General features: G+C 36.0%; 1 protein-coding gene across 2 annotated transcripts in view; it reads left to right on the top strand.

The window, feature by feature from the left end:
* The window catches only part of sez6b (seizure related 6 homolog b), a 306,245-nt gene extending 285,329 nt beyond the window's left edge, over positions 1-20,916 (top strand). For both annotated transcript variants that reach the window (XM_084716798.1, XM_084716799.1), the window contains 6 exons: positions 1,555-1,746; positions 10,458-10,652; positions 17,695-17,730; positions 18,023-18,131; positions 20,204-20,303; positions 20,878-20,916. In XM_084716798.1, the coding sequence (XP_084572924.1) occupies positions 1,555-1,746; positions 10,458-10,652; positions 17,695-17,730; positions 18,023-18,131; positions 20,204-20,303; positions 20,878-20,901 (656 nt within the window). In that variant the 3' untranslated portion in view covers positions 20,902-20,916. The remainder of the gene's footprint in view (positions 1-1,554; positions 1,747-10,457; positions 10,653-17,694; positions 17,731-18,022; positions 18,132-20,203; positions 20,304-20,877) is intronic.
* The last annotated feature ends 4,300 nt before the right edge of the window (positions 20,917-25,216 follow it).

The following is a 25,216-nucleotide window of genomic DNA, read 5'->3' on the forward strand; positions in this document are numbered from 1 at the left end:
AAGAGAGATTATTTATATTTTATCAGTTTAGGAAAATGCACAGAATTTATAGGTTTCATTAGCCTGCTCACAACCATATATCCTTATTAGCTACGAAAATGAAGATGAAAAGTATGGATATAATTAAAAATTGTACTCGGTACTCAATTTTAAAAGTAAAAGTAGTTTGCAGTGATATATATATAGATATAGTGTATTGCTTACTTATGTGCAATTAAAATACACACTTGAAAAGATACTCAGGAAAGAATAGGTACCCAAAAAACTACTTTATTACAGTAATTTGAGTAGTCGTAGTGAGTTAGTTACTTCCACCCCTGATTAAAAAAAAGTGAAGAATAGTGCATCTTGTGTTCGACAGCACCTCTGTGGCTACAGGTAACCATTATTACTGAATATATACTGAAATCTAGCAGAGGAGAGTAATCAAGTATTGAGAAATGTCAGTATGAGTTTCATGAGGTTTTCTTACGTCTAAGAGAAAAGTATTTTAATGGCCCATTTTTCCAAAACCCTTATAGTCAGAAACATGTCACATTTGTACAACAACAAAATACAGATGCCTATTGTGCCCAAAAATACACCCTTTGACTCTCTCTGGACTTTTTTGCCCTTAATATCTTAATGTATCTTGATGTGCAAATGTCAGGTGACCTTTCCCAGGTGATGTTGGTCACCACTGTAACCAAAGAAATTAAACAAAAAAGTAGGTTCAGGAAGAAATCATGGTCTAGGTTACAATAAATATGTTAGTCATGTCAGTTAAGTTGCATGTGTAATTGACCACCAAAGCAATGAACTTTGTTTTTCGGGATAATGGACTGTCAGATAAATGAGCTTTCAGTCCAGTGGGATGTTTGTCAGATTGTTGAGTTTCAGAACAACAAAAGCCCACTGCTCCAACTGCCCCTTGTGCCTGAAAATACACTTTTTGATTCTCTCTGGAGTCTTTTGCCTTTAATATCTTTGTATTTTTTGATGTGCAAACTTCAAGTGACCTTTTCCAAATGACCTTCAATGCCATTGTGAAAATAAAATAAAAAAGAAAACAAAAGAAAAGAAAACAACAGATTGTTACAGTTTTTTTGAAAGGGTCACCATTTGGTTAGGTTTAGGCACCAAAACTATGTGGTTAGGTTCAGGAGGAGCTTATAATCAGGGTTAAAGTATAATAGTAGTCAATAATAGTGTCAGTACAGTAGCATTGCTACCCCACAATGTTTAAAAGTGCAAGTATAAGACTGTGTTTGTTTTTATATTTTATTTACTGCAAATGCTTCATTCATTGTTATATTACAATACCATCCCAGCTGGTTCTGTCTTGCACACCTTTATAAAGCTCAACTTGCTCATACTTCATACTTTAATCCTAGATTCAGTATGGTGTATCTTTACTGCTCTAATCTCTTTTAACTTGTGACAAAACATTACAGAGCAGCTGAGCATCAATTGTACAGTTTGCAGATGCTGATTTAAAGTAATTTATTGAAGTAAGACAAAGGAAGACAGAGGACTAGAAGATAAAAACTGTTCTTTCATTGTCTGTCCATCCAGTGGTGTCTTGTGCTGACCCTGGGAAGGTGGAGCACAGCAGGCGGGTGCTGTCAGGTCCCCACTTCACCGTGGGTTCAACCATCCAGTACATCTGCAACAAGGGCTTCAGTCTGTCTGGGAACAGCCTGCTGACCTGCTTCAATCGAGGATCCTCCGGCCCCAAGTGGAACCAGAAGCTGCCCAGATGCCTGCGTATGTACCAGTTCAATACGAACAGCAGTTACACCTGACATGAGACGCTCAGATGAATTCTGACAGCCAGTGAGCTGCCAATAATGAGTCAGCAGAAAGTGTGAACGCACCGCTATGCTTCAAACAAATAAGTGCTTGTCTGATCATTGGACGATGTCAAAAAGATTTGCAGCTCTCTGAAACAGGCAATATGACAATCCCACCCACTTTGTGCAGTGATTGGCCAGGTGTGTGGAGGTGTGACAGAAGTAGGGGTTTGTAGTTCTCTCAAGCTCTTACACAACTACTGTACGTCTGTCACTTTTCATGGGTTCAACTGAGTGCAGCACCAAATATTTTCGTACACGCAACAAGTATTTTCATTCACCCCTCTCATTGCAGTAAGTTAACACACTGTAAAAACATAAAATTGGAAAAAAAAAAAAAAAAAAAAGTCAATAAATTTGCCCAACTCAAGTTTTGAAAAAGTTTTACCAACTAATAACGTTTTGTTGAGAAAATCATTAAATTAATTTCCAAGCATCCAAATAAGACAAATCAGCTTCACAGTTCATTGTGAACAATTTTTAAATATGAACTAAATTACCTCAAAAAAGATTATAGGTTGGCAAAACTTTGTTTAGTTATCAAAGTGAAGGTGACTATGTTGAAATCCTGAGTTTTCTCTTCTTTTTAAAGCACAGAACTGATTAAGTTTAAGAATAAAAAACAATGACATGTCATGTTCACTAAAGCTTAAACTTAAAGTTTAAATTTTAAGTCTTTGCTGCTTATTACAATTAATTAATGTCAACATTTGGTTGCATGTACTATCTGACATAGTGAAAGGGACAGTTCAGCCCAAAATCAAAGATACATATTTTTCCCCTGGTCTGCAGTGCTGTTTATATGTCTAGAGCTGTTTGGTGTGGAGAAATCAGCTGTAGAAATGTCTCGTCTCCAATATAGTGGGAACTAAAAAGAAAGTAGTCCAGGTAGATTGTCCCACAGCACAGCGCGACAGGCCAGAGGGATAATATCTATTTTTGATTTTTGGTTGAACTGTCCTTTTAACTCACGTGACTGGTCAGTTGTTTCCACTGTGACAGTCTCCTCATGGCTCTATAATACATCCATGATCACACCAACAATGTCATCTTGTTGCGCCCTCTTCTTCTGCAGTGGTGTAGTGGTTTTCTAACTGGAGAACTGGCGCCACCTACTGCTTATCTTGATGAACCAAGCGATGGTGGATGGAAACAAGCATTCAACACATGGCCACGTGTGAGATGTTCAGCAAATTATATAACCATTGAGCTCTGGTGCAGTAATATAATTCAAACAATTTAAATTCAGCCAGTTCAACCTCTGGTATGGGCAGAAATATGTGTCAATAGAAAATTTATTTGAATCACATAATATGAATTTGTATTACTGAATAATTGCATTGAAAAACTGAATTATTTCTTCAAGCTCTAAATCGTATTACTTCTTATTTGAACCACTCCATGACTCTTCCTGGAGAAGAACCCTCTGGAAATAGTCATTCAGTATCCTCGCTCTTCTCTTCAGCCATTTTAAATTGGGGCAGTGGGGGCATGCTTAACATCGTACCCTCTCGGGGCCACCAGAGGGGCTTTAGACTTTTATTCTGGTCTGCTACTAATATATCACAGGTTTCTTTTCCCTTACAGAGCTACTAAGATTAAAAGAAGTTAATTAGCCTGGTTTTGATTGAAGGGTTTTGTGTCCCATGACGGCTGAAATCTGTTTCAAACTGACAGGAGTGATAGTTTTATCAAACAACTGTCAACTTTAAAGATATCACTTAAAATATTAACTTTAATTGACTTTATGTGTGAGCAAGTACACAAGTCATGTTAGCATGTCTTCATCTACATGCATATTTTAAAATGCTCAAAGTTGTTGTGTAAAATACAATATAATATGCATATAGGTTTCTGTAATTAGTTTATTTATTTAATCAGCAATTCTAGTTGAAAAGTTCATTTTCACACTTCATTTTAAGGGGCGTGCATAAGACTGATGTGGTGTTGTCATAACCATGACGCCTGTCATGAACATGAAGGAGTCTCATTGGATGTTGTTTATGACTGTTGTTATAAAGTGTCATTTGGTCAATTGTGTATTTTTAATGCAAGGTTGACATTGTTTGGAATGTCTTTGTTATGACAGTTTGACATTAACCAAGACAAAAATCTCACTGTTATGACAACTCCAGTTACAGTGCAATGGTTAGCCTACCAGAGTAACAGTTAGCTAGCTATTTGTCCACAAGGAAACTCCATAAATCACCTTGGTACTGTAAACTGCCTTATAGCATTTAATAACATCTTTATGAGAAGTCCAATGTACCACTTTAAGAAAAGATTAATGACACAATTACAATAATAATTAGGCCTGCTATAGCAGGTTTATGGCAGGTTATGTTGTCTTGGGTAATGTCAAGTTGTCTTAGCAAAGACATTCATAAGTTGTGTTGTCTTGTTAATGTCAAGTTGCCAAACAAAGACCTTATTGGTTTGATTAATGTCAAGTTGTCATAACAAAGGTGTTGTCTTGGTTAATGTCAAGTTGTTATAACAAGATATGGAAGGGTTATGTTGTCTTTGTTGGTGTAAAGTTGCCATAACAAACACATGATTGGTTTGATTAATGTTCAGTTGTCATGACAAGACATTGTTGTCTTGTGTCATAACAAATTCATTGCTGTCCTGGTTAATGTCAAGTTGTTATAACAAAGACATTGTTGTCTTGGTTAATGTCAAGTTGTTATAACAAAGATGTCTCAAACAATGTCAACTTTGTGACAAAATTTACTGAATGACACTTAATGACAAAAAAACACACAAAAGACTCCTTCCCGTTTCTGAAAGTGTCATATCATGGTTACAACAGTGTAATGTCAGTCGTATGCACACCCCTCCACATAAAGTGTTCCCAAAGTTTCCAGAAGTCTTCAGGTGATTTTTAAAGTAATCCTCAGTGCCGCCCCCAGCAGCTGACCTCAGTACGTTGACCTCCTGCCACTCGTTTGTTTCCGATAAAGCTGGCGAGTGCGTCGGTCTGATTAAAATATAATTTCCTCTTCAAACAGCCTTGAAGGCATTAACCTCATTTGCATGAACGCCTCATACTCTGCTTCACCTACTTTCTAGGTGGAGACATATTGCACGATGGCAGTGACTAACAATTAATTTAACCGGACAACGGAAATTACTTTGGAGAAGACAAGCCAGGTCATTGTTATGCATGAGATGGAGATCATGAGCAAAAGACAATTATTATGTCAAAAAAAAGGAAAACTGTACTTCCAAAACTTCTCCTCAGCTTCAGGAGGAGACGGCTGCAGAGTGTCAATGTGTCACAGTGCAGAAGTGGAACTGTCTCTCACATATCACAGACCTCTTTTATTCCTAATGCAATTCCCTTTCGCCCAACTCACTCTGGCTTCTTGAAAGACTCTGGTGCACATGGTCTCGTTTCATTTTCTTCCAGGCTGATCACTGCAGCAGTTTGTAGCCCAATTCTGACCAGCATAATTAAATTTAATGACAAAGTTTCATGGCAGGTTTCAGTGATTTTGCAGGTCAAAGACTTCTTAGTTAAAACTTTGCTCAGTGTGGTTGAAAAGTTTTTTACACCCCCGGGTTATTAAATGTCATTGTTTCAACAGTATTCCTATGACTGTATTTCAGAACCTGCTACAGTTACAAATGAACTCATGCAGTAATCAGTCAGTTATAATGTAGACATCTAGATTTAGTTTGACCTACAAATCAGCAAAGTCTGTGTCAGGGTCTTTTAAAGAGATCATTTGTTTCTCATAATCATATTTTTTTTGACTTACGAGAAATAAATGAGATTCTTATTTTGAGCTGACTGAGGTTTCATCAGTTTCTCCTAAACCTCCCTGGGAGGAAAAAAAACAGCAAAAGAAAAGCAGGACAGAGACAAATTTAAGATCTCATTTAAGACAACCAAATTTTCTTCTCTCAAGAGCTGATTATTTGAGCTAAATTTAAGATAAGTGCAATGAGACAAAAAAGAGCATTTTAAAATCTCAAGCTGAGACAAGACAAAGGCTGTTTCTCAGGAGCCAAATTTTTTTTAAAAAATGGTTAAAGTCTTATAGTGGTCTTAAACTGAGCTCATTTGTGTCTTGGAGACACAGACCAGACAAAGATGAGATCTAATTTTGAACTTTTTCTTTCCTGTAGGCTCTCTCCAATATAATAGGACTAAACAGCACTCAGCTCGTGGTGCTGAAAGCACCAAAAAAATACATTTAAAAAAAAGAAAAAAAAAGAAAAAAAGAAAGAAAACGACCCGGTTAATCGAGATAATCACAGACCTTATGGTGAGCAGTTTCATGTAGGAACTATTTTCATTCTAGTAGAAAAGAAAGTAGTTCTGGTAGATCCTACTGCAGAATTTTTCTTTCTCTGTCTCTTTTTTGTGCTTTGAGTGCTACAAGCCAAGTGCCATTTAGTTCCATTATATTGGAGAGATATTGGTCTCTATGGCCGATATCTCCAAAACTCTGCAACTTACACCAAAAAAAAAAAAAAACTAGATGGATAAATAGTACTACAGGCCAGGGGAAAATATGTATTCTTGATTTTGGGGTGAACTGTCCCTTTAACTATTAATCACAAAGGCTGAGTAGCAGCAGTTTTGTTTCACTGGTGGACATGACATTTCAAAATGTCAAAATGACATTTGTACATGTTTAAATGTTCAACTAAGACATCTTTCCGACAATTTTGACATGTTACAAAATATTTCTAAGGTTCTCAAAGTTTTGTCTCTCTAACTAGATAGAAAATAAACAGGGGACTCCCTCTTTTATGTCCCTTGGAATAGAAAGAGCCTGTTTCCACCACTGATTGGTGATGCATGCTTGACTGACAGGGGGATTATTTTGATTTCAAAGTAAAAGTAAAATAGTGTTTGTTGAACTCTGAAATTTGATTTTGATCAAAAAAAGAATATTTCCTTTACATCATTGTAATTTAAAACTACTGTATAACTTTTTTGTTGGTAATGTTTTTTTTTAACCATTATTTATTCAGGGTAGGTACACTGAGAGCAATGGAAGGCCCTGATCACATTCACACACAGTTAGACATTCACACCTGGAAGCTGCCCAGTACAACCACAGTCTTATCTGCAGCCACTGAGCAGCTCCACTGGAGCATTTTGGGGTTAGAGCCTTGCTCAAGGCACCTGACTGGTAGTAATGATGGAGGGTCAAGCGCTGCCTTTCACTTTCCCCACCCATATTTATCCTGCTAGTCGGGGGATTGAACCAGTGACCTTCCAGTCATAAACTCACTTCTCTAACCTTTGGGCCACCACTGGCCATTTTGGAGGCCCCTGTGGACAAACCAGTAGCTTTACCACTGTAATAACCAAAAAAAAAAAAAAGAAAAAAAAGAAAAAACATCAAAAATACAATTATCTTAATAATCTTCTCCACCTTCTTTAACTGACTAATGTACTACTCACTGTAACTTCAGCACTGAAAATGTAAACAAAGGTTCGTTTCATCTGATTTCATAAAGAACCTGACCTGGTGGCAGCCAGTAAGAATAACTATGTAAAAATAGCCAATCATGTCGCTGATGGTCTCATTTGCTTATGTAGGTCATATAGAAACATCAGTAATAAACTGAAACTGTTTCATAACCAGTTAAAAAACTGTAGTAACTTTAAATGAATGACTCCTTCACAGACCTGTGGCAGAATACTTAACCCTGGGAGCCGCAGGCCCCTATTTGAGAACCAATGATAAAGGCTATAGCTACATGCTCACGTGTAGAAGTTAACTAGTCCAAACTGATATTATTGGGGTGTATACACACACAGAGCTATATTTAATTTAATTATAGATATCAGTTATTACTTTTTTACTAGTAAGAATAACATGACAGATATCTACAATTGAATTTCCACATGTAAAAGGATTGAGACCAGTGGAAATGGATTTATTGATGAATTTAAGATACCACTCACAGATATCTGCTGCAGATGATTCCACAAGTATTTAATTCATTTTCAAGAATAAGAATTAATATTTTGACTAGTGAGAAATGAATTGTAGATATCTTTAATTAGAATCTCTACTAGTCAAAATTACATTCTGGATATGTTGGCTTGGAATTCTAACTAGTCAAAAAGCATTTGTTGATATCTACAGTTGTGACTGATGAAATGTTAAAGGGCTTGTCTTGGAAAGCTGAGCTCACAGAGTTCAGGTTCAGAGCCGACGGTTCTAAAGGCCCCGGTGTGCTCGGAGCCAAGTGCTGTCAGATTGTCTGACAGCAGATGGAAGATGCTGTGACTGACAGTTTCCATAAAAAAAAACCTCACATTCCAAAACAGGCCCACTGTATGCACACGCTCATGTGAAGGTGTTTAAAAGCAGGCATACAATGCAGGAGTGAAGGAGTACAATCTCTGCCCTGCCTTCAAAAGAATTACTCCCAGCTTCAATTTGTGTGTGTGTGTGTGTTTGTGTGTGTGTGTGTGTGTGTGTGTGTCTGTGGAGTTACAGTGAGTGAGGGAGTTTCACACACAGTAATGTGCAGACAGATGTTTGCAGAGGCAACTTTTTTTTGTCTTTGTGTAACCTCCCACTCAAATAACTTTTGCACACCTCTTATTACAATATACAGAATTTTATTTACAATCCAGTCGTGGAGGAAGTATTTAGATTTTAACTTTCATTAAAAGTAAAAAATGTAAAAATGCTCCATTACATGTAAAACTATAAGTATAATCAATCAAAATGCACTTAAAGTATTAAAATTACTCAATGCAGTAAAATGTCCTCTGTGACTGTTCTGCTGTTACATCTGATCTCATTAGTTCAGGACTCAGCAACCTGCAGCCTGTCCTGTGGCTCCATGTGGCTTCTGACAAAAACTGTTATGGAAGTAAAAAAGCTGGTCAACATTCACTTCAATTGCAGATTCTGCAATGCTGTTTTCCTGTGAAACTTCATTTTTAGGTGAACTATCCCTTTACGTCTCCTTAAGCTAGCTGTGAATGCCAAATCCAAAAAACGAAAAGTGCCCGAGAAAAACAGAGAATTTAATAGTTGTGGCTCCAGACAGATTTTCATTTTGGCCAAAAGTGGATGTTTTGTGAGTAAAGGTTGCAGACCCCTGCATTACATGATTGTGACTCAGTCGTTAACGTAAAAGCCGGATTTTACTGGCGTAGTTATTTTTAAAGCAGAGGTTCCCAAACTTTCAAGGAAAAACAAACAAACTTCTGAATATATTTCTTCACTTTTATTAGTTTTTTTCAGATGTATACACACTTTGTAACTGGACACAAGTCTAAAAACTCAAAGCTTACATAACAGCAAGACTCCAAGCACATTTCCTTTGTTTTCACTCAAATATAAATTTTAAGTCACATTTTTGCACAAAGATAAATTCTTTTTGCACACTTTGTTCACCTGAAAAAAATGTCACCAGTTCAAACTCAATCGGCAAAACGCTTCAATCGTGTGTCAGAGTGTAAAAGAGGCCTCAGGTGGAAAAAATGGAGCAGCGTGAAGAACAGAGAGGAAGACGAGGAGGAGGATGTGCTCAGTCATGACCTCACAATAACTGCAGCCTGATCATCACACCCCCAGAAACACAGTCCAAACATTTTCTTACTCTGGTGTTTCTCATTTTACTAGTTTTGCCAAAATAAGTAGCATTTCTCTTTTCTCACAAGTCCAACAAGGCAGAATGAAGTTCAGAGTCTGAAGTTACTGTAAGCCCACATAGAGCTCATTAGATAGATGATTGTACATTTTATCTATGTTGATACAATGACTGTCAGTGAAATATTATGATATATTCAAAGTATTATTATATATTACAGTACAATACAGCAACAGTCCTTACACATGAAAAACAATTATAAAAATAGTTGCAAATTGACTTTCTCTCAATCGAATAATTGATTAATCGACTAATTGTTCCAGCTGTACTTGTATAAAGAGTTAGGTAGTTTAATTTAAAGCAAAGCATCATATTTTTCAAACTGTTCAGAATTTCTAAAAATAAAAACAGATCATTGAAGCTGTCTCATCATGAAGTAAACGTAAAATACTTGCCTCTGGTTGTAGTTCAGTAAAAGAAGAATGTGGCATTAATAGATGATGATCAAGTAAAGTACAAGAAAGCACAAAGCACAAGAAATTATACATGATTTGCATGTTGTTTATTTATAAAGCATGAGAAATACAGACTATATTAGACTGCCTGTTTAAATAAAGGGTTAAGTACATTAATTAAATTAAAATCACACAACATATGTATGAGATCATTTCACAAGCTCAGAATCTTCAGTTTTGACCCTTATTTGATTCCATACATTTTCTCTGAGGAGCATTAATGTGTTCAGCACATTTCATGACAATCTGCACATTACATTCAGACATTTCTGGTGTAGAAGTTGAATTTTTCAGCTCGATGGTGATGCTGTGAGAAAGATGAAAAGATGAAGTTATTCTCTGCAGACCAGGAATATTCATATTTAATTTGATGGCAGTCTGGACAGTGGTACCACTCTCCACTGGTCCCACTGCTAGAATAAAAATATTAATAAAACATTATCATATCTGACTCCAAACCTCCAAACAATATCTGTAGTGGGTTATATTTCCTGTTTCAGTCTGAACTGTTTCTCTCCTTTAACTCCAGCCGAGACCTTCGAGCCCTGCAGTCACCCAGGAACCCCCACCTACGGGATCCCCAGCACCACCAAGCTCCACTTCCAGGCCGGAGAGACCCTCCACTACTCCTGCCTGACAGGCCACCAGCTGCTGGGGGAGCCTGTTCTCCACTGTGTCCCTGGACACCCATCCCAGTGGAGTGGGCTGCCACCTGTCTGCAAAGGTAAGGTACTGCAGCCTGAGGTCTCTTCTACATCATCACACTATCCTTAAAAATCTGCTTTTATACATACATACAATACATAATATCTGATTTAATATATGGCCATTTAACACTAGAGAAGACAAGGTGGCCATTTTGATGGTTTTCACATTTATATGTCTAATAACTTTGTTGAATTAGAAAGTACAATGCTGACTATTCCTAAAAGTGTCTGTATTTTCATTTCAAATATTTTCTTAAATAAATTACACCAAAGGCAAAGAAAATGTGATCAGTTTTATCTGCTTCAGCCACAGGCAGTCATACTGACTACAAGGAAATTGCCACTGTTATATTGTCACTTTTTGCACAGTTTGAGATGCATCTTGGTTGCTTAGCAACTATCATTGCCAATAAAACTTCACCAGTGCTCTCAATTTCCAATTTCCTGGCATCAAAATGCAAATAATTAATTAATTAGACTCAATTAAAAATAAAGTAGGGGAGACCAGGGACGGTTGTGACCTTTTTGTCACCTCAGCACCTATAACTCACTGAATGTTTGTGTCAAAGCTCTCACGTTTTGAAACAAAGTCCCCTTACTTATTGCAAATACTGATGTTTGCAACTTTTTTGGTTTAATTTTTGTACTCCTCTCCAGCCTTTTCCCATAGACTATGATTATTTTTTGTGATGACAAAACTTGCTGTTATAATTAATGTTAAAATTTACAATCGTATTAAATACATTTAATTGTCAGGAAAATAAGCATCACTGATGGTTATTATCCTACAGAAAAATAATGCTGTAAATATAATCATTACCATTTACTACATGGGATGGCAGCATATTGATAAATATATAAATACATTTTATTTTATTATCCATGTGAGATAATAGTTTAGAAATCAAAGGTTAAAATGAACTCTTCTGGCTGTTCTAGTAGTTATGGAATTCTGACACTTCTAGTCTTAAGAACATGGAAAATACAAATATTGATGAAACCTTCTTAAATAACTCATATTAATAAATACAAATGTGCTAATAATTTGTTCAATAATTTGATACTTTATAGCTGAAGTCAACTGGAGGTCTTTTTTTTTTTTTTAAGTTTTCTGGGGGCAAGTTTTTCCTTATCTGAATCGAGGGTCTAAGGAGGACAGAGGGTGTCAGTACAGACTGTAAAGCCCCTTGATGCAAGCTGAATAATAGGCTATATAAATTAGACTTGACTTGACTATTTGAATATTACTGCCACTGAATAATTAACATTGATATTCAAATTCTATGGAATTGTATACCCTTCTTCCCACATGAATCCAGATGGTTTTCAAAGTAAAATATCTTGTAAAATCAATGCTACTTATATTTCATCATTAAGATTTTAGTAGTGGTTAAATTTCACAGTTATATTTATAATGTATATTTAATTATAAGAGTCAAAGTTCCATACTTGTTTTGTCCAAAACTAAAAGATATTTGGCTTACTGTCAGAGAGGACTAAAGAATAAAATAATAATAATAATAATAATAATAATAATAATAATAATAATAATAATAATAATTTATGTATTTATTTGTTTAATTGTTGCAGCTTTAAGTTGCAGGTTGGAAAAATAAAATATTTTGTAATATTGAGTTTAAATAGTTAATTGTAATATTTTACATATTCTTGGACCATTTGTCTTCATTAATATGGTTCAGTTCATTCATTCTCCACTACATATTCTTTTGAGTTTGGCCGGATCTTAAAGGGGCAGAAAATCCATATTTTTTGGTGTTTTGGTGGTTTAGGTGTGAGTTGCAGAGTTTTGGAGATGTCAGCTGTAGAGATGTCTGTTTTCACTCTAGTATAATGAGACTGAATGGCACTTCTTTCTTTCTACAGCAGAATCTACCAGAACTACTTAATTTGAACTAAAAACAAAGTAGGTCCTACATGAAACTGCTCACATCTGTTAATTATCTTGAGAAACTGGGTCATGATTTCTGGAAAGTGACATTACTGTTGAGTTTTCTTAAATGTGTGGGTTTTTTGTCCTTTTAAATGGCTGAGTGCCATTTAATCCAATTATATTGGAGAGAAGGCAGACATCTCTACAGCTGATATCTCCAAAACTCTGCAACTCACACCTAAACCACCAAAACACCAAAAAATATGGATTTTCTGCCCCTTTAAGATCCGGCCAAACTCAAAAGAATATGTAGTGGAGAATGAATGAACTGAACCATATTAATGAAGACAAATGGTCCAAGAATATGTAAAATATTACAATTAACTATTTAAACTCAGAGAGGACAAATAAGTAGTTGTGATTTGGGGGTGAAGTGTCCCTTTAAATGCATGGCCAGGTCGAGCTGCTGGGGGCCCACAGTTCTGAAGTTCCAGGCCCCTGAGCAGTGTCCTGCTCTGGCCTCGGCTGAATGCGCTCAGAATGAACATTTCCTCTCAGTCAGTGTCGGTGGTGTCTCTGTCCTCAGCTGTCCTCCTGCCCCTCCGGTCGCTCTCAGACTGTTGATGCACAGCAGTGCACTTCTCGGTGTCAACTTTTCACAACACACCATTTATTTTATTTCTTTTTTATATATATGAAGGGCTGCACTGTCAGAGCAGGCTGTATTAACTGCTGCAAGAGGCACAAGTGAGACCAAGTCTACACAATTCCTTCTGCTTCCTGGCAGCTTCCATGATTCCTGAACTGTCAGAGCGCAGAGCAGATTCTACATGTTCTATTACAAGTATATTCACAAAGTTATATCCTTTCAATCCAAATGTCAGGCCAGGAGCTTGGTCAGATTCAGAGAAAGAGTACTTTAGCCTTTGATAAATACAAATTTATTACGACAATAAAAATAAGTGCTAATTACAAATACAATTAGCTGATAATTAGCCTAATCAGCCACTGTCAATAATCAATACATACTGGAAACCATTAAAAAAGATCCAACCTTATCATACTTTAGCAGTCACTAGTGGTGACAAAACATCAAAAAAATATATACTTCCAGTATTAATGTTAGCAGTTTGAATCAAACAAACCAAACTCCCTTTACTGAAATATGACATATTAACATTTCTTTATGAGTCTACATAAACATATAACTCTACAAGCACAAAATAAAAGGTGTTAAATGCTCGCAGTCTTCTTGTCAATGCTGTGTCAATACAATCCATAAAGATAAACTGTATTTCTGTGCAAACTCATTACCAGCCTCCGTCAGTCAGATGCAGTCAAATCTGTATTTGAAGCACGTATGTCTGTGATCAGCCGCTGTAAGTAATCAATACAACCACACATTATTACTGTTTCCTCAGTCAGTCCAAACAGAAGCTCCTGTGCTCTCTGGGGAAAATGTTACACCAAACTCCCTTTAAGAAATATGACATATTAACAATTCTTTATGTATCGACTAAAACACATAACTCTACAAACACAAGATAGAAAGTGTTAAATGTTCAAAGTCCTTTCGTCAATTCAGCATCAATATAATCCAAAAGATAAACTGCATTTCTGTACAGATTTTACATTTTCAATTTTGTCAGCCTCTGTTGGTTGGCTGCACTGTTTTAATTGGAAAAGACTGTAGGAATGAGAGGAATGTGCTGCCTTTTGTTTCAGAAATCCAAAATGTATTCCATGTAAAGAACAGCAAAATTACTTTAATACTGTGTATATCATTTGTATATTTTATTATGTTTTTGATTGTGCATTTTAACTTAATTTCTCTTTAGTTTTGTATATGTTCTTTTGTTATCATTTCTGGTTTTATGCTTGTTAACACTGTGAATATGTGCTGCAACGACAAAATTAAAATATCCAAATCATAAATTAACCAAAGTTGAAGTGTTCATTAGTGAAAACATTTTTTCTGGAAGAAGACATTATATTGCCCTCATTTGGTGTCATCTCACAAAAGACATTACAATTACGGTCTGGTGACATGGATCTGAATGTTTTGTCTCTTTTGGACATTCACATGATCCATTAAATGTCCTCTATTATTTAGTGCCTCCAGCAGCAGACTTTGACAGTTTGAAAGACAATTTCACAAAACAAGAAAGAAGCTTCGCAAAGAAGAGCGAGCATGTTTCAAAAAGGCAGGAAAAACACATCAGTCACAGTGAACGCTGCAGAGGAAAAGGCTTTTTGTTTTTAAATGGCTGTGGATTTTGTTGTCCTGACACTTGGGAGAAGGTTGTTCCAGTCTAGAGGCTGAAATAACAAAGGAGTGGCCTTTAAGTTTGAGTCTGCGCCCTGATCAAAGCACCTCGGGGAGACGGTGCTATAAGGACACATTAGACAAAGAAGCAGGCTGAGGACATACCTGTCAGGGCGCAGCCCGAGACGTGTGTGTTTGTTATGTGGCTTTTAGATTATCTGAAGATTCACAGCCCGACTGCTGTGAATCAACTGACACTTACTGATGGTCTTATATCATATCTTCTATCACCTCTCTGCATCTGCTCAGTCTAACACTGAAGTGCAGTGTCTCAAAACTCTAGCCAATTCAAAAATTGGACCTGACCTCCAATCAGCTTGATAGTAGTCTTACTGTTTACTAGAGCCAAAGCGAAGCATAGCGAAGGCATTATAACCATTCATGGACAGTACGACAACTGTCCCTGTAGATTCAAACAAATCTAAATCAGATGTTGTGCTCTATCTCATATTGAAGGAGGAATCTGCAGGGGTGGAAGTAACTAATTACAAATACTCAAATTACTGTAATTAAGTAGTTTTTTGGGGTATTTGTACTTTTGTGAGTTTTCAAGTCTGTACTTTTACTTGTACTTAAGTATTAATGTCACCATGTAATCTACTTAGTTACTTGCAAAATCATAGTTAAGTACAATTTAAGTTAATATCCAAACCTTTCATCTGCATTTTAGTAGCCAATCAGGTGATCTGATCATAAACAAGCCAATGAAAACAAAGACATACAACTGAAAAACAAAACAAAACGGTGCGGCAGCACTTTTTTGAATAAGGATGTTAATGATTAATAATTTATTGATTAAGAATTGCCATTAAGAATTTACCCAAAAAGAAATGTATTCACTGATATTTAATCAATAGTCATGGAAGTAACTGCACCTCATTTGATATTGTTTTGTCTGGTGGAGCCGTTCATCGAATAAGGAAACTTAAATTTTGATTTAAAATGAGAAAAAATGACAAAAAAACAGAAAAAAATGAAAATTAGGAAATTTTAATGTGCTATGTATCCTATAAATTATTAATGATTAATCAGTTGTTAGTGTTTTCAACTATTGGTTCAGGAAAACGCATGAAAGAGGTGACCGTGACATCAGTGGTTAAAAGTAACTAATACTCTGAGTAGTTTTTGAGACAAATACTTTATACTTTTACTGAAGTATATTTCTAACACCAGTGTTTTTACTTGTAATTGAGTATTTTGATTGATTTTAGCAATTTAACAGTTCTTGAGTACAGATTTTAAGTACTTTTTCTACCACTGGGAATCTGTAATATATTTACTGTATTAAATAATAAAGTGACCATGTTATGTCATCAGAGATCAAGGAAACTACTTGCTCCTCTGACATGAACACTGCAGCTTTGAAAATTCCATTCCAGATCAGAATAACTGTTTTTTTAATGTCTGATTCACATTGTTCAGAGTTTAAATTAATTTCCCCTGAATGAGTAAGTGTTGCAAGAAATCATTATCAAACTTTTAGAAGGAGCAGAGGTTTTTAACTGTTAAATTGAGCAAAATGTTAATGGAGTTTGAGACAGGCGGCCACTTAACTCATCATCCAGAGTGGGTTATTTCAGAGCAGTGGACTTTTGTTGTCAGGATAACAGGCTGAACTTTACACTGACAGACAACTGACAGTTATAAACAGCTGATCATCTTATAGTGGAGGATTTGTTATTGTCAGTTTATTAGGTTTCTTACATCCTGCAGAGCTCCTGCAGCCTGTCTGTCTCTGACTGAGGAGGAGGGGAAACAATTCGTTTCAACCACAGATCATATATAACAGTTTTTAAGGCAGTTCCTACATGAAACTGCTCAAAACAAGGTCTGTGGATTATTTTGAGCAACCAGGTCATTATTTCTGTAAAGAGACACTGCTGTTGAGTTTTTCAATTGTAATTTGTGGCCCTTTGAGAAGCACAGCACTGATGCCATCTACTTCCCATTATATTGAAGAGAAGGCAGACATGTCAATGACTGATATCTCCAAACCTCTGCAACTCACATATATATGTATATATATATATATATATACATATATATATATATATATATATATGTGTGTGTGTGTGTGTGTGTGTGTGTGTGTGTGTGTGTGTGTGTGTGTATCTACATACACAGTCCCAGTGATGCAAATGTCAACAAAACCTATGATTTTATCTTCATCCATATACATACATTTAGCACCTCTGGATCTCTGTATGTTTGTATATATATGTACATATATATATATATATATATATAAATATATATAGATAGATATATATGGACTCAAACTTGCATGATTCCTGAAAAGGTGACAAAAAAGAAAAAGGAAAGAAACAAAGAAGGGGGAGCGGGTGTTTTTTTTTTTTTTGTGGGTGTTTTTTTTTTTTTTTTTTGTGTGTGTGTGTGTGTGTGTGTGTGTGTGTGTGTATGTGTCTAGTCTATATATTTCCCCAAGATCTGCCTCTGTCCTTTTGTACATTATTTTAATATACTGAATGTATTTAATTTCATTAATTAATGAAATGGCCTCATTAGTTATCCAGTTAAACTAGCTTCTTTTGTGCTCATTCTCTTCATTTTTTAACTCTAAAAATAGTCATTCTCTTTGTTTCTCAAAGTACCTGTATGGTTTCCATTTTTTAACTGATGGATTTCCAGGTTTGAGCCACATCCTCGTGATTTGCTTCATGGATACTGATCTGTTTCTTGCAATAGTTCTGGTGGAGATTTTCCTAGAATAATAAATACTCATAATAGCCACTGTAACTGGATGCTGTATTTTTTCTTCTGTCCTTTTTTGTGTTGTATTTAGTCATTAAGCCTTTTCACCATGTTCCTGTCTTCTCCTCAGCTCACCCAGCGGATTATGACGAGCACAGATTAGATGGTAAGTTTTAAACCAGCAAAATTCATTTTAACTGCACACCTTCAGTCTGCACGAAGAGTAACACTTCCTGTGTTGCAGCTGAAAGCAAAGTCTCCCAACATGTTTTCAGCCATTACAAAAACCTTCATTTATTTTTCCCATTTAAAGTTAGCTAACGGATTTCTAATGACTTCATCGCTGCTGAAACATGATGCACACAGACAGCAGAAGAGTTTAGTGTAAATTAAGGTGATGAAAACATTTGACCTGTCAGTATATAATGTATTTAATGTCCTCTCTCTTTCTCCAACAGTATCTACTGCAGACCTGAGAATGGAGGGGGCCCAAGTAGCATTTGCTGTCTTCATCCCCGTCATCCTCCTCCTCATCCTCATCATTGGGATCTACCTCTACTTCTCAAAGTAGGTTTGATTCACCAGTGAAGATGGAAAAATGTTGATCACCAGCTGCTTTTTTTAATCACTGATAAAACATGATCATGCTGTCATCATGATGCTGCGAGCACTACAGTAAATAGACTTCGTCCCTGAGGGGAAACTGGTCACTGCTCCTTTAACGCTCTTGCCGTTGCAGTGAGGTTGCAGCCACGTGGACCTGTCCTGCTGTTTATAAAAGACATGCTGTTATACACACATAGGTTTTGACACTTCTTCAAGTTTTGCTAATAAAGTGTCACTTAAAATACTAATGAGGTCTGACCCTTCAGTGTACCACCCGCCTCCACAACACCTCCATCACAGCTGGCCCACACCTCGCCTTATTAGCACTACCCATGGTGCACCTGCTGGACTGCAGCTCAGAATCATGATCAGGTCACACTGAAGTGAGCTGTGTTAAAGTTCCATTCGTTCCGTGTCCACATCATCACAAATCACTGCTGGAGTATGCAGTAGTTAACAGAACTCAAATAAACCTAGGCAGTTCATAAACTCAAAAGGTGCAGTTAAATTCAAATTATTGATAAAGCCAACTTAAATAATTGCAACTCTGAATTTTCAAACTCTCCTCTCAGTAGGTGAAGAAAATTAGCGTATTTATTGTACTTCATTTCAGTAAACTCAATACAGTGATAAATAAAATAGGTTTTTAACATATTTTAAAATATTTGTGTTCTGGGGACCTTTTTCCCTCATTGGCTGGAAAGCAAGAAGTATTAAATTGTATTTGATGGGTTAATATTATTATTTTTTTCTGCACCTGGCTTCTCCACTGTTTTGCTAGCTAATCACTGTAACTAGCTACATCCAGCCTCTCATGTGGGCGGGGCATCACCATTAATGATATGTATAGCACTACCCCTCGATTAACGGGATTGGTTCCTTAGGTTTATTTTTTAGGCTGCCCCTGCTCTCTGTAGTTTAAAAGCAGGGAATTCTCAGACATGGTATTTACTGATTATTTCTCTCCTGATATGTCTGGAAAAACATCAAAAAACACCACATGGACATTTTAGGGGGAAAATTCTACCGACACTCAACATTTTGAAGTTAGTAGAACCTCGAAACAAAAGTTGTGTTTTCACTACTTAGTCTAAATAATTAACTTGAGCATTTGGTTTTACAGTGTACATACAAGAGTGAGCTGACAGTTTCACATTCAGACACACTCAGTTTACACTGTCAGGTTGGATTTGAGACACATTAATCAACAGTATGAGCTTGGACAAAAACTGAGTCAGATGGAGAAAGTCAAAGGAAGACAAATGTAAAGTTTTAATAACGTAACACCTTTAGGGCTGCAACTAACAATTATCTTAATATTTTCATCATTGATAAATCTGTCAGTTATTTTCTTGGTTAATCAGTTAGTTGTTTGGTTCATTAAATGTCAGTAAATGGTTAAAATGTTGATCAGTTTTCCAAAGCCAAAGATGACGTCCTCAAATGTCTTGTTTTGTCCACAACTCAAAAATATTCAGTTTACTGTCAGAGAGGAGTACAGGAACCAGAAAATATTCACATTTAAGAAACTGAAATCAGAGAATTTTGACTTTTTTTGTTTAAAAAAAAAGATATAAAATGATTATCAAAATAGTTAGTTTATTTTAATTATTATATATTAGTAAATTAATAATCTTCAGCCCCATCAGAGAAAAAGTCAGACTTAAATAGACAATAAATAGACACCACATTTCCTTGAACACCTCCTGAGATTCCTACTGTACATGGTGTCTTTTAGTAACAATATTTTCTGATCTCTTGGACAAAAGAGGCAGTGTGGACAGCTTCTGTCGAAACTGGAAGCAAATGCAGCTATATTTATCTAGAAAGACCAACTGCGTTTTAAAAATAGCTGTTACAGGATGAGGATCAAGGATTTCAGCACACAGTGATGAAAAATAGGGCCAGAGTGTGACCCAACCAGAACACACTGTATCACACACAGACAACAGAACATTTAGTCCACACATGATTTGTCCTTCTGCATTTAAGAGGTGTATTCACTGACATGAATGTATTGTGTGTGTGTTCAGGGTTCAGAGGAAGCCTCTACGGCTCTCCCTGTCCTCCAACCTCCCATATGAGAACATCACTGGAGAGTCCACGTTCGACAACTCTGTCTGTGAGACAACGGTGAGTCAACGTGTCACACTGTGTAATGGTTAGTGTTAGTGTTAATTTAAAAAGAAAAATCCAATATAAAACCAATCACTACACAACACAGTGGAATAACACAAATATAAAACTTCTGCACTTCAAGAGCTGAAAAACAAATTGTACCTCCATTCTACCTCAATCCTCAGTATTCCACCACAAAATACGTTTATTTTTATGATTTATTATTTGCACCTTTTTTTGTATGTAGTTTTTTAAAAGCATAACAAGAACCTCAGCTAACATTATTCAACCCTCTGTTGTAAAATGATCAATAAAGTTAGTAAATATACTTTGAAATGAAATAGGCTACATGCAAAAGAAAACAATGGAGATTTCTAATCACCAAGGTCCCGCCTCTTACTGGACAGAGAGCCAATCATGCTTAATAACAGTAATAATAAGGTCCTTTCTCTATAAAGGCCCCTGTCTCTGTCCATCTTCTGTTTACACCTTTAATCATCAATAAGATCCAGCGTCATTCTAACAGATGAAAGTGTTTCTTATGTTGAATCACTCTTTCTCTTCTTCTTCCATGCTGTCCATCCTGAAGAACAACGAGGTGAGTCAGTGCTAATGTGAATAAAATGAGAGACAAAACATTAAATGCATAAACAGGAAGTTCAAGTGTCATGGACTGAACATAAGGAACACAAGTCTGATGATATTCTGACTGGGGAATCAGAACAGGCTGACATGACGTATGTAACATAACCATGTTGGGAAAGTTACTCAGGAAGTGTGAGAAGTTACTTTTTAATTATAACTCCTTTAAAAAGTTATACAATAACTTAACAAATTACTTGGTATCAAAAGTGATTACTTTACTCATTATACTACTAGATTACTTTCATAGCTTCTTGGCAGCCTTGTTGCGCTCCAAAGTTGATCTGCTGATCCAGTAAACTATTAACACTTGGAAAGCTTTTTTAGCTTTGAGTGTGACCTCAGATCAGAGTCCATCACCACAGTCTCTCCATCAAGGTAGCCACACAAACTTAAAGTAATGACAGTACTTCCACCTGCTCTACTTTATGCTTCGTTTACCTTTTTGGCTAAGAGCTAACCTGACCTGCCACATGTACACATCATCATCATAAGATAGTCCACCGAGGTCAAAAGACAAATCGCTTAACATAGAGTCACCTGGATTAGTAACTGTAATATAATTACTGTTTTGGAAAGTGTCATTTTTTACACATCTCATTATTGGGTAAAGTAATATATTAGTGAGTAATGCACTACAGCCCAATACTGAACATAACATACTTATTTTAACCCAAACCATGTTTCTTAAACCAAACTGTGACCATTTTCCAATGTTAACAATATGTTAAAAAAAAAATTCTGGCTGCATCTCACACAGACAATAACAGTGTTGGGAAGGTAACTTTAAAAATTTATTTTGATACAGTTACAAATTACCCGTTAAAAAATGCAGTCAGTAAAGTAATTCAGCCCATTGCTGCAATAAGTCAACATCACTGCCACATTTTCCAGTCAAGACTGACCTGCAAACATACATGAGCTGCATTTTCCTGGATAAAAAGCATTACAGCGTTTACATCTCTCAGCTGAATCCAGTGTGTCATGATGTGTGACGAGTAAAAAAAAGTAATTTTTTTTCTAACTTACTCCACGTAGATTATGAACCTTTGAATATAAAAAGAAGACATGTTAATGTGCTTTTTATCCAGCAGCTCATGTGTGTATTGGGAGGGTTACTTTAAAAATGTATTCTGATACAGTTACTAATTACCTGTTGAAAAAATGTCAGTAATGTAATCCAAGTATCACAATATTAAAAAGTAATGTAACTTGATTACTTTCTGCAACTGACAATTATTTTCATTATTGATTAATCGGCCGATTATGTTCTCATTTAACTGATTGGTTGTTTGGTCCAGATAATATTCAGTTTACTGTCAGAGAGGAATAAAGAAACCAGAAAATACTTTTTTTATTTAAAAATAAATAAATAAAAAAATAAAGATTAAATCGATTATTGAAATAGATGCAGATTAATTAATAAATAAATCAATAAATAAGAGAATTTGGACTTTTCTTTAACTATAAAAAGTACTCACAAAGATTAATTGAGTGATTAATATGGTCACAATCTCAGTTGAAAAATAGGACCTATTTTTCAAGTCTTTCCTGTAATGATTATTTTCCATTTTCTCTATTAATCAATCAGTTGTTTGGTCCATAAGATGTCGGAAAATGGTGAAAATCTTGATCAAAGCTCAAGATAACATTCTCAAATGTCTTGTTTTGTCCACAGCTCAAAGATATTCAGTTTACTGTCAGAGCGGAGTAAAGAAACCAGAAAATATTCACATTTAAGAAGCTGAAATCAGAGATTTTTTTCCCCCCAAAAAATGACTCCTTCCTTTGTTGTGCGGAATTGATTGATTGATAAAACATGTTGAAATATCCATCCAGTGAAGTATTTTTTCACTAGAGGCCATGATAATGAATTTGTATATAGTTCTTTGTTTTAAAATTGCAGTCATACTAATAATGCCCATGTCCTCACAGGAAACAAGAGAATACGAGGTTTCCATCTGAAGTTCTGAAGCCAGTTTGTGTGTTTCAGTATGGACAGATAAGAAGCCTGCTGGCCTCTTCAAGGTCTGTCACACTCACCTTTGGTGACTCCCTTGACGCCTCCACCCTGTTCTCTGTACACTGAATATGAGCCTCCCTTTATTTACCCAACAGAGGACACCACACCAGCCCTGGAAAGGCTGAACCACCGGATTATTTTTCTAGCTCTTCAACAGTAACGGTCCAGCAGCAGCAGTTTGTACAGTTTTTAATCCTGTGCTCGCATCCTGAGGACTTTCACTGCAAATTCACCATCTCAGAAAGCAGAGGGAACCAATGCGAAACTAGTGCCATTAAGTGCATATAACCACAGATGTTACGTTGTGTTATGTACATTATACACTGTAAGTCTCCTGCCACCATTTAAAGAACAATGCTTATGGATTTATGGGATGTCTATTAAGAGTAAGATCACACAAAAACAGCAGCATTTGCTTTTATCAGTTTGCCCAAAAATTGATGGAAAATTCTGAGAGAGGAAGTCAGACTGTGCCTTAAATAAAAGGCTCATGAAGGAAAATCTTTCTTTCTGACAGTGACATTGATTGATTGATACCAATCTGTCTTTGTTAAATACAGATCTGGACATGGTTAGCCTAGCTTAGCATAAATCTATACAGAATCATCTGGAAAGTCATCTTTAGAAACTGTTTGGAAAAGGGCAGGCACTTTCAAAAAAAACACTTGGCAGGTGATTAGATGAACCATCTCTCGTGTCTAACAACAAGGAATGAGGAAATGCTGAAGAAACACACATCTTGTTAATCCGTTTATAATCTGGTTTACTTTTTCCAAGAGTTTATCCACCTTCAACATTGCAAATGACAGTGAAATTTGAATTTTCCTGTATGCTCAGTAGTGATTTCCTGAAAAGCCATCACAGAAAAAGTAACACAGTGGTGGAGCAAGAAGCTTAGCTTTGATCAGGTGTGGAAAAATATCAGCAGTTTCTGGGAATCTTTGTTTGCTTTCAAGATTATAGACACAAGAACTAAACAGACCTGATGCAGTGCCTGGCACAAGATCACGCAGACTGCTGGAGAATGTCCTAGTTTGCTTATTTACACAATAACTGCTGATGAACAAGCTCACAGCAACAAGTAAGAAGTGGAAAATTCAATGTTGCATCATTTGTTTGCTGCCAGTGGGTCTTAAAACCCATTAGAAGTGTTGGTCTGAACAGAGTAAGGCTAGCTGTTTCCCCCTGCCCCCAGTATTTATGCTAAGCTAGGCTAACCATGTCCTGATCCAGCTCCACAGACATCAAACTCACTTCCAAAAGCAACAAATACAAGTACAGTTCTCCCCAACGTTTCTTTAAAAAGCAGTGTTGCCATATAAATTAAGATTATATATATGTTACCAATAAACTTTTCCCTATAAACCCAACTCCCGTTAAAGTTTCAACTTCTGCAGTGAAAAGACAAAGACGTTTTGATTTCCTCTTGTTTTATCAGCATCAAGTTTGACATTACACACTTTTAGTGACGTCCCATGCATTATTCTTTGTACCAAGCTAAAGGAACATTATGCACACTGGGTAAGCTGTTGTTCACATTGCCATTGCCTGTTTGGAAATTGCGTCTAAATTTAGACCATTACTGTCGTTCAAACATACAGTATATATTGTCCTATGATAATATGTATCCATGCAAGCTGGTGTGATGACAATGATAATAATTAACCTATTTTTGATTCATTGTACATAAAGTACCGATTAAGCGACTTCACAAACATCTTCAATAAAAGTTATTGTTCAGAAAAAAAACTACGGATGCTTTGAATTTATTTGCTGAATCAGGAGGCTCCTTGGTTACAGGTGAGTGATTAGTTTGTGTCCATGATATTTGTATTGCAGAAATTCTGATTTATTCGGGGGAGATTTAATTTGCAAGACATTTCAAATTATCATTATAAATTGACTGCAGTTGAACTTTTGTCTACAATTTCAAAATTCTCTTGTTTTCTGAACTCGGATTCCTGAAACAAGGGGGAGAGATGAGGAAAATGCTAAATAAATAAAAATTATTTATCATTATTATGTGTATAATTGCAAATAGAATTCTAATCATTTTATATCAATATTTTGACATTTCCTATAGTGTGGTCATTGGGTTATTGAAGACATTTTACAAAAGGGGCAACAAGCTAATGCTATGGGGGCCTTGGCATGTAAAGATTTTGGAACCCCTGAACTAATACACACTCATCCTTACCAAAGCAATGATGACTCATTATTACAGAGCTAGAGAGGTCACAGAGGTGTAGCATGCTGTTTTTGA

This window comes from Lutjanus erythropterus, chromosome 4, assembly GCF_056507025.1.
Source record: "Lutjanus erythropterus isolate fLutEry1 chromosome 4, fLutEry1.hap2, whole genome shotgun sequence".
NCBI classification, from domain to species: Eukaryota; Metazoa; Chordata; class Actinopteri; order Lutjaniformes; family Lutjanidae; genus Lutjanus; species Lutjanus erythropterus.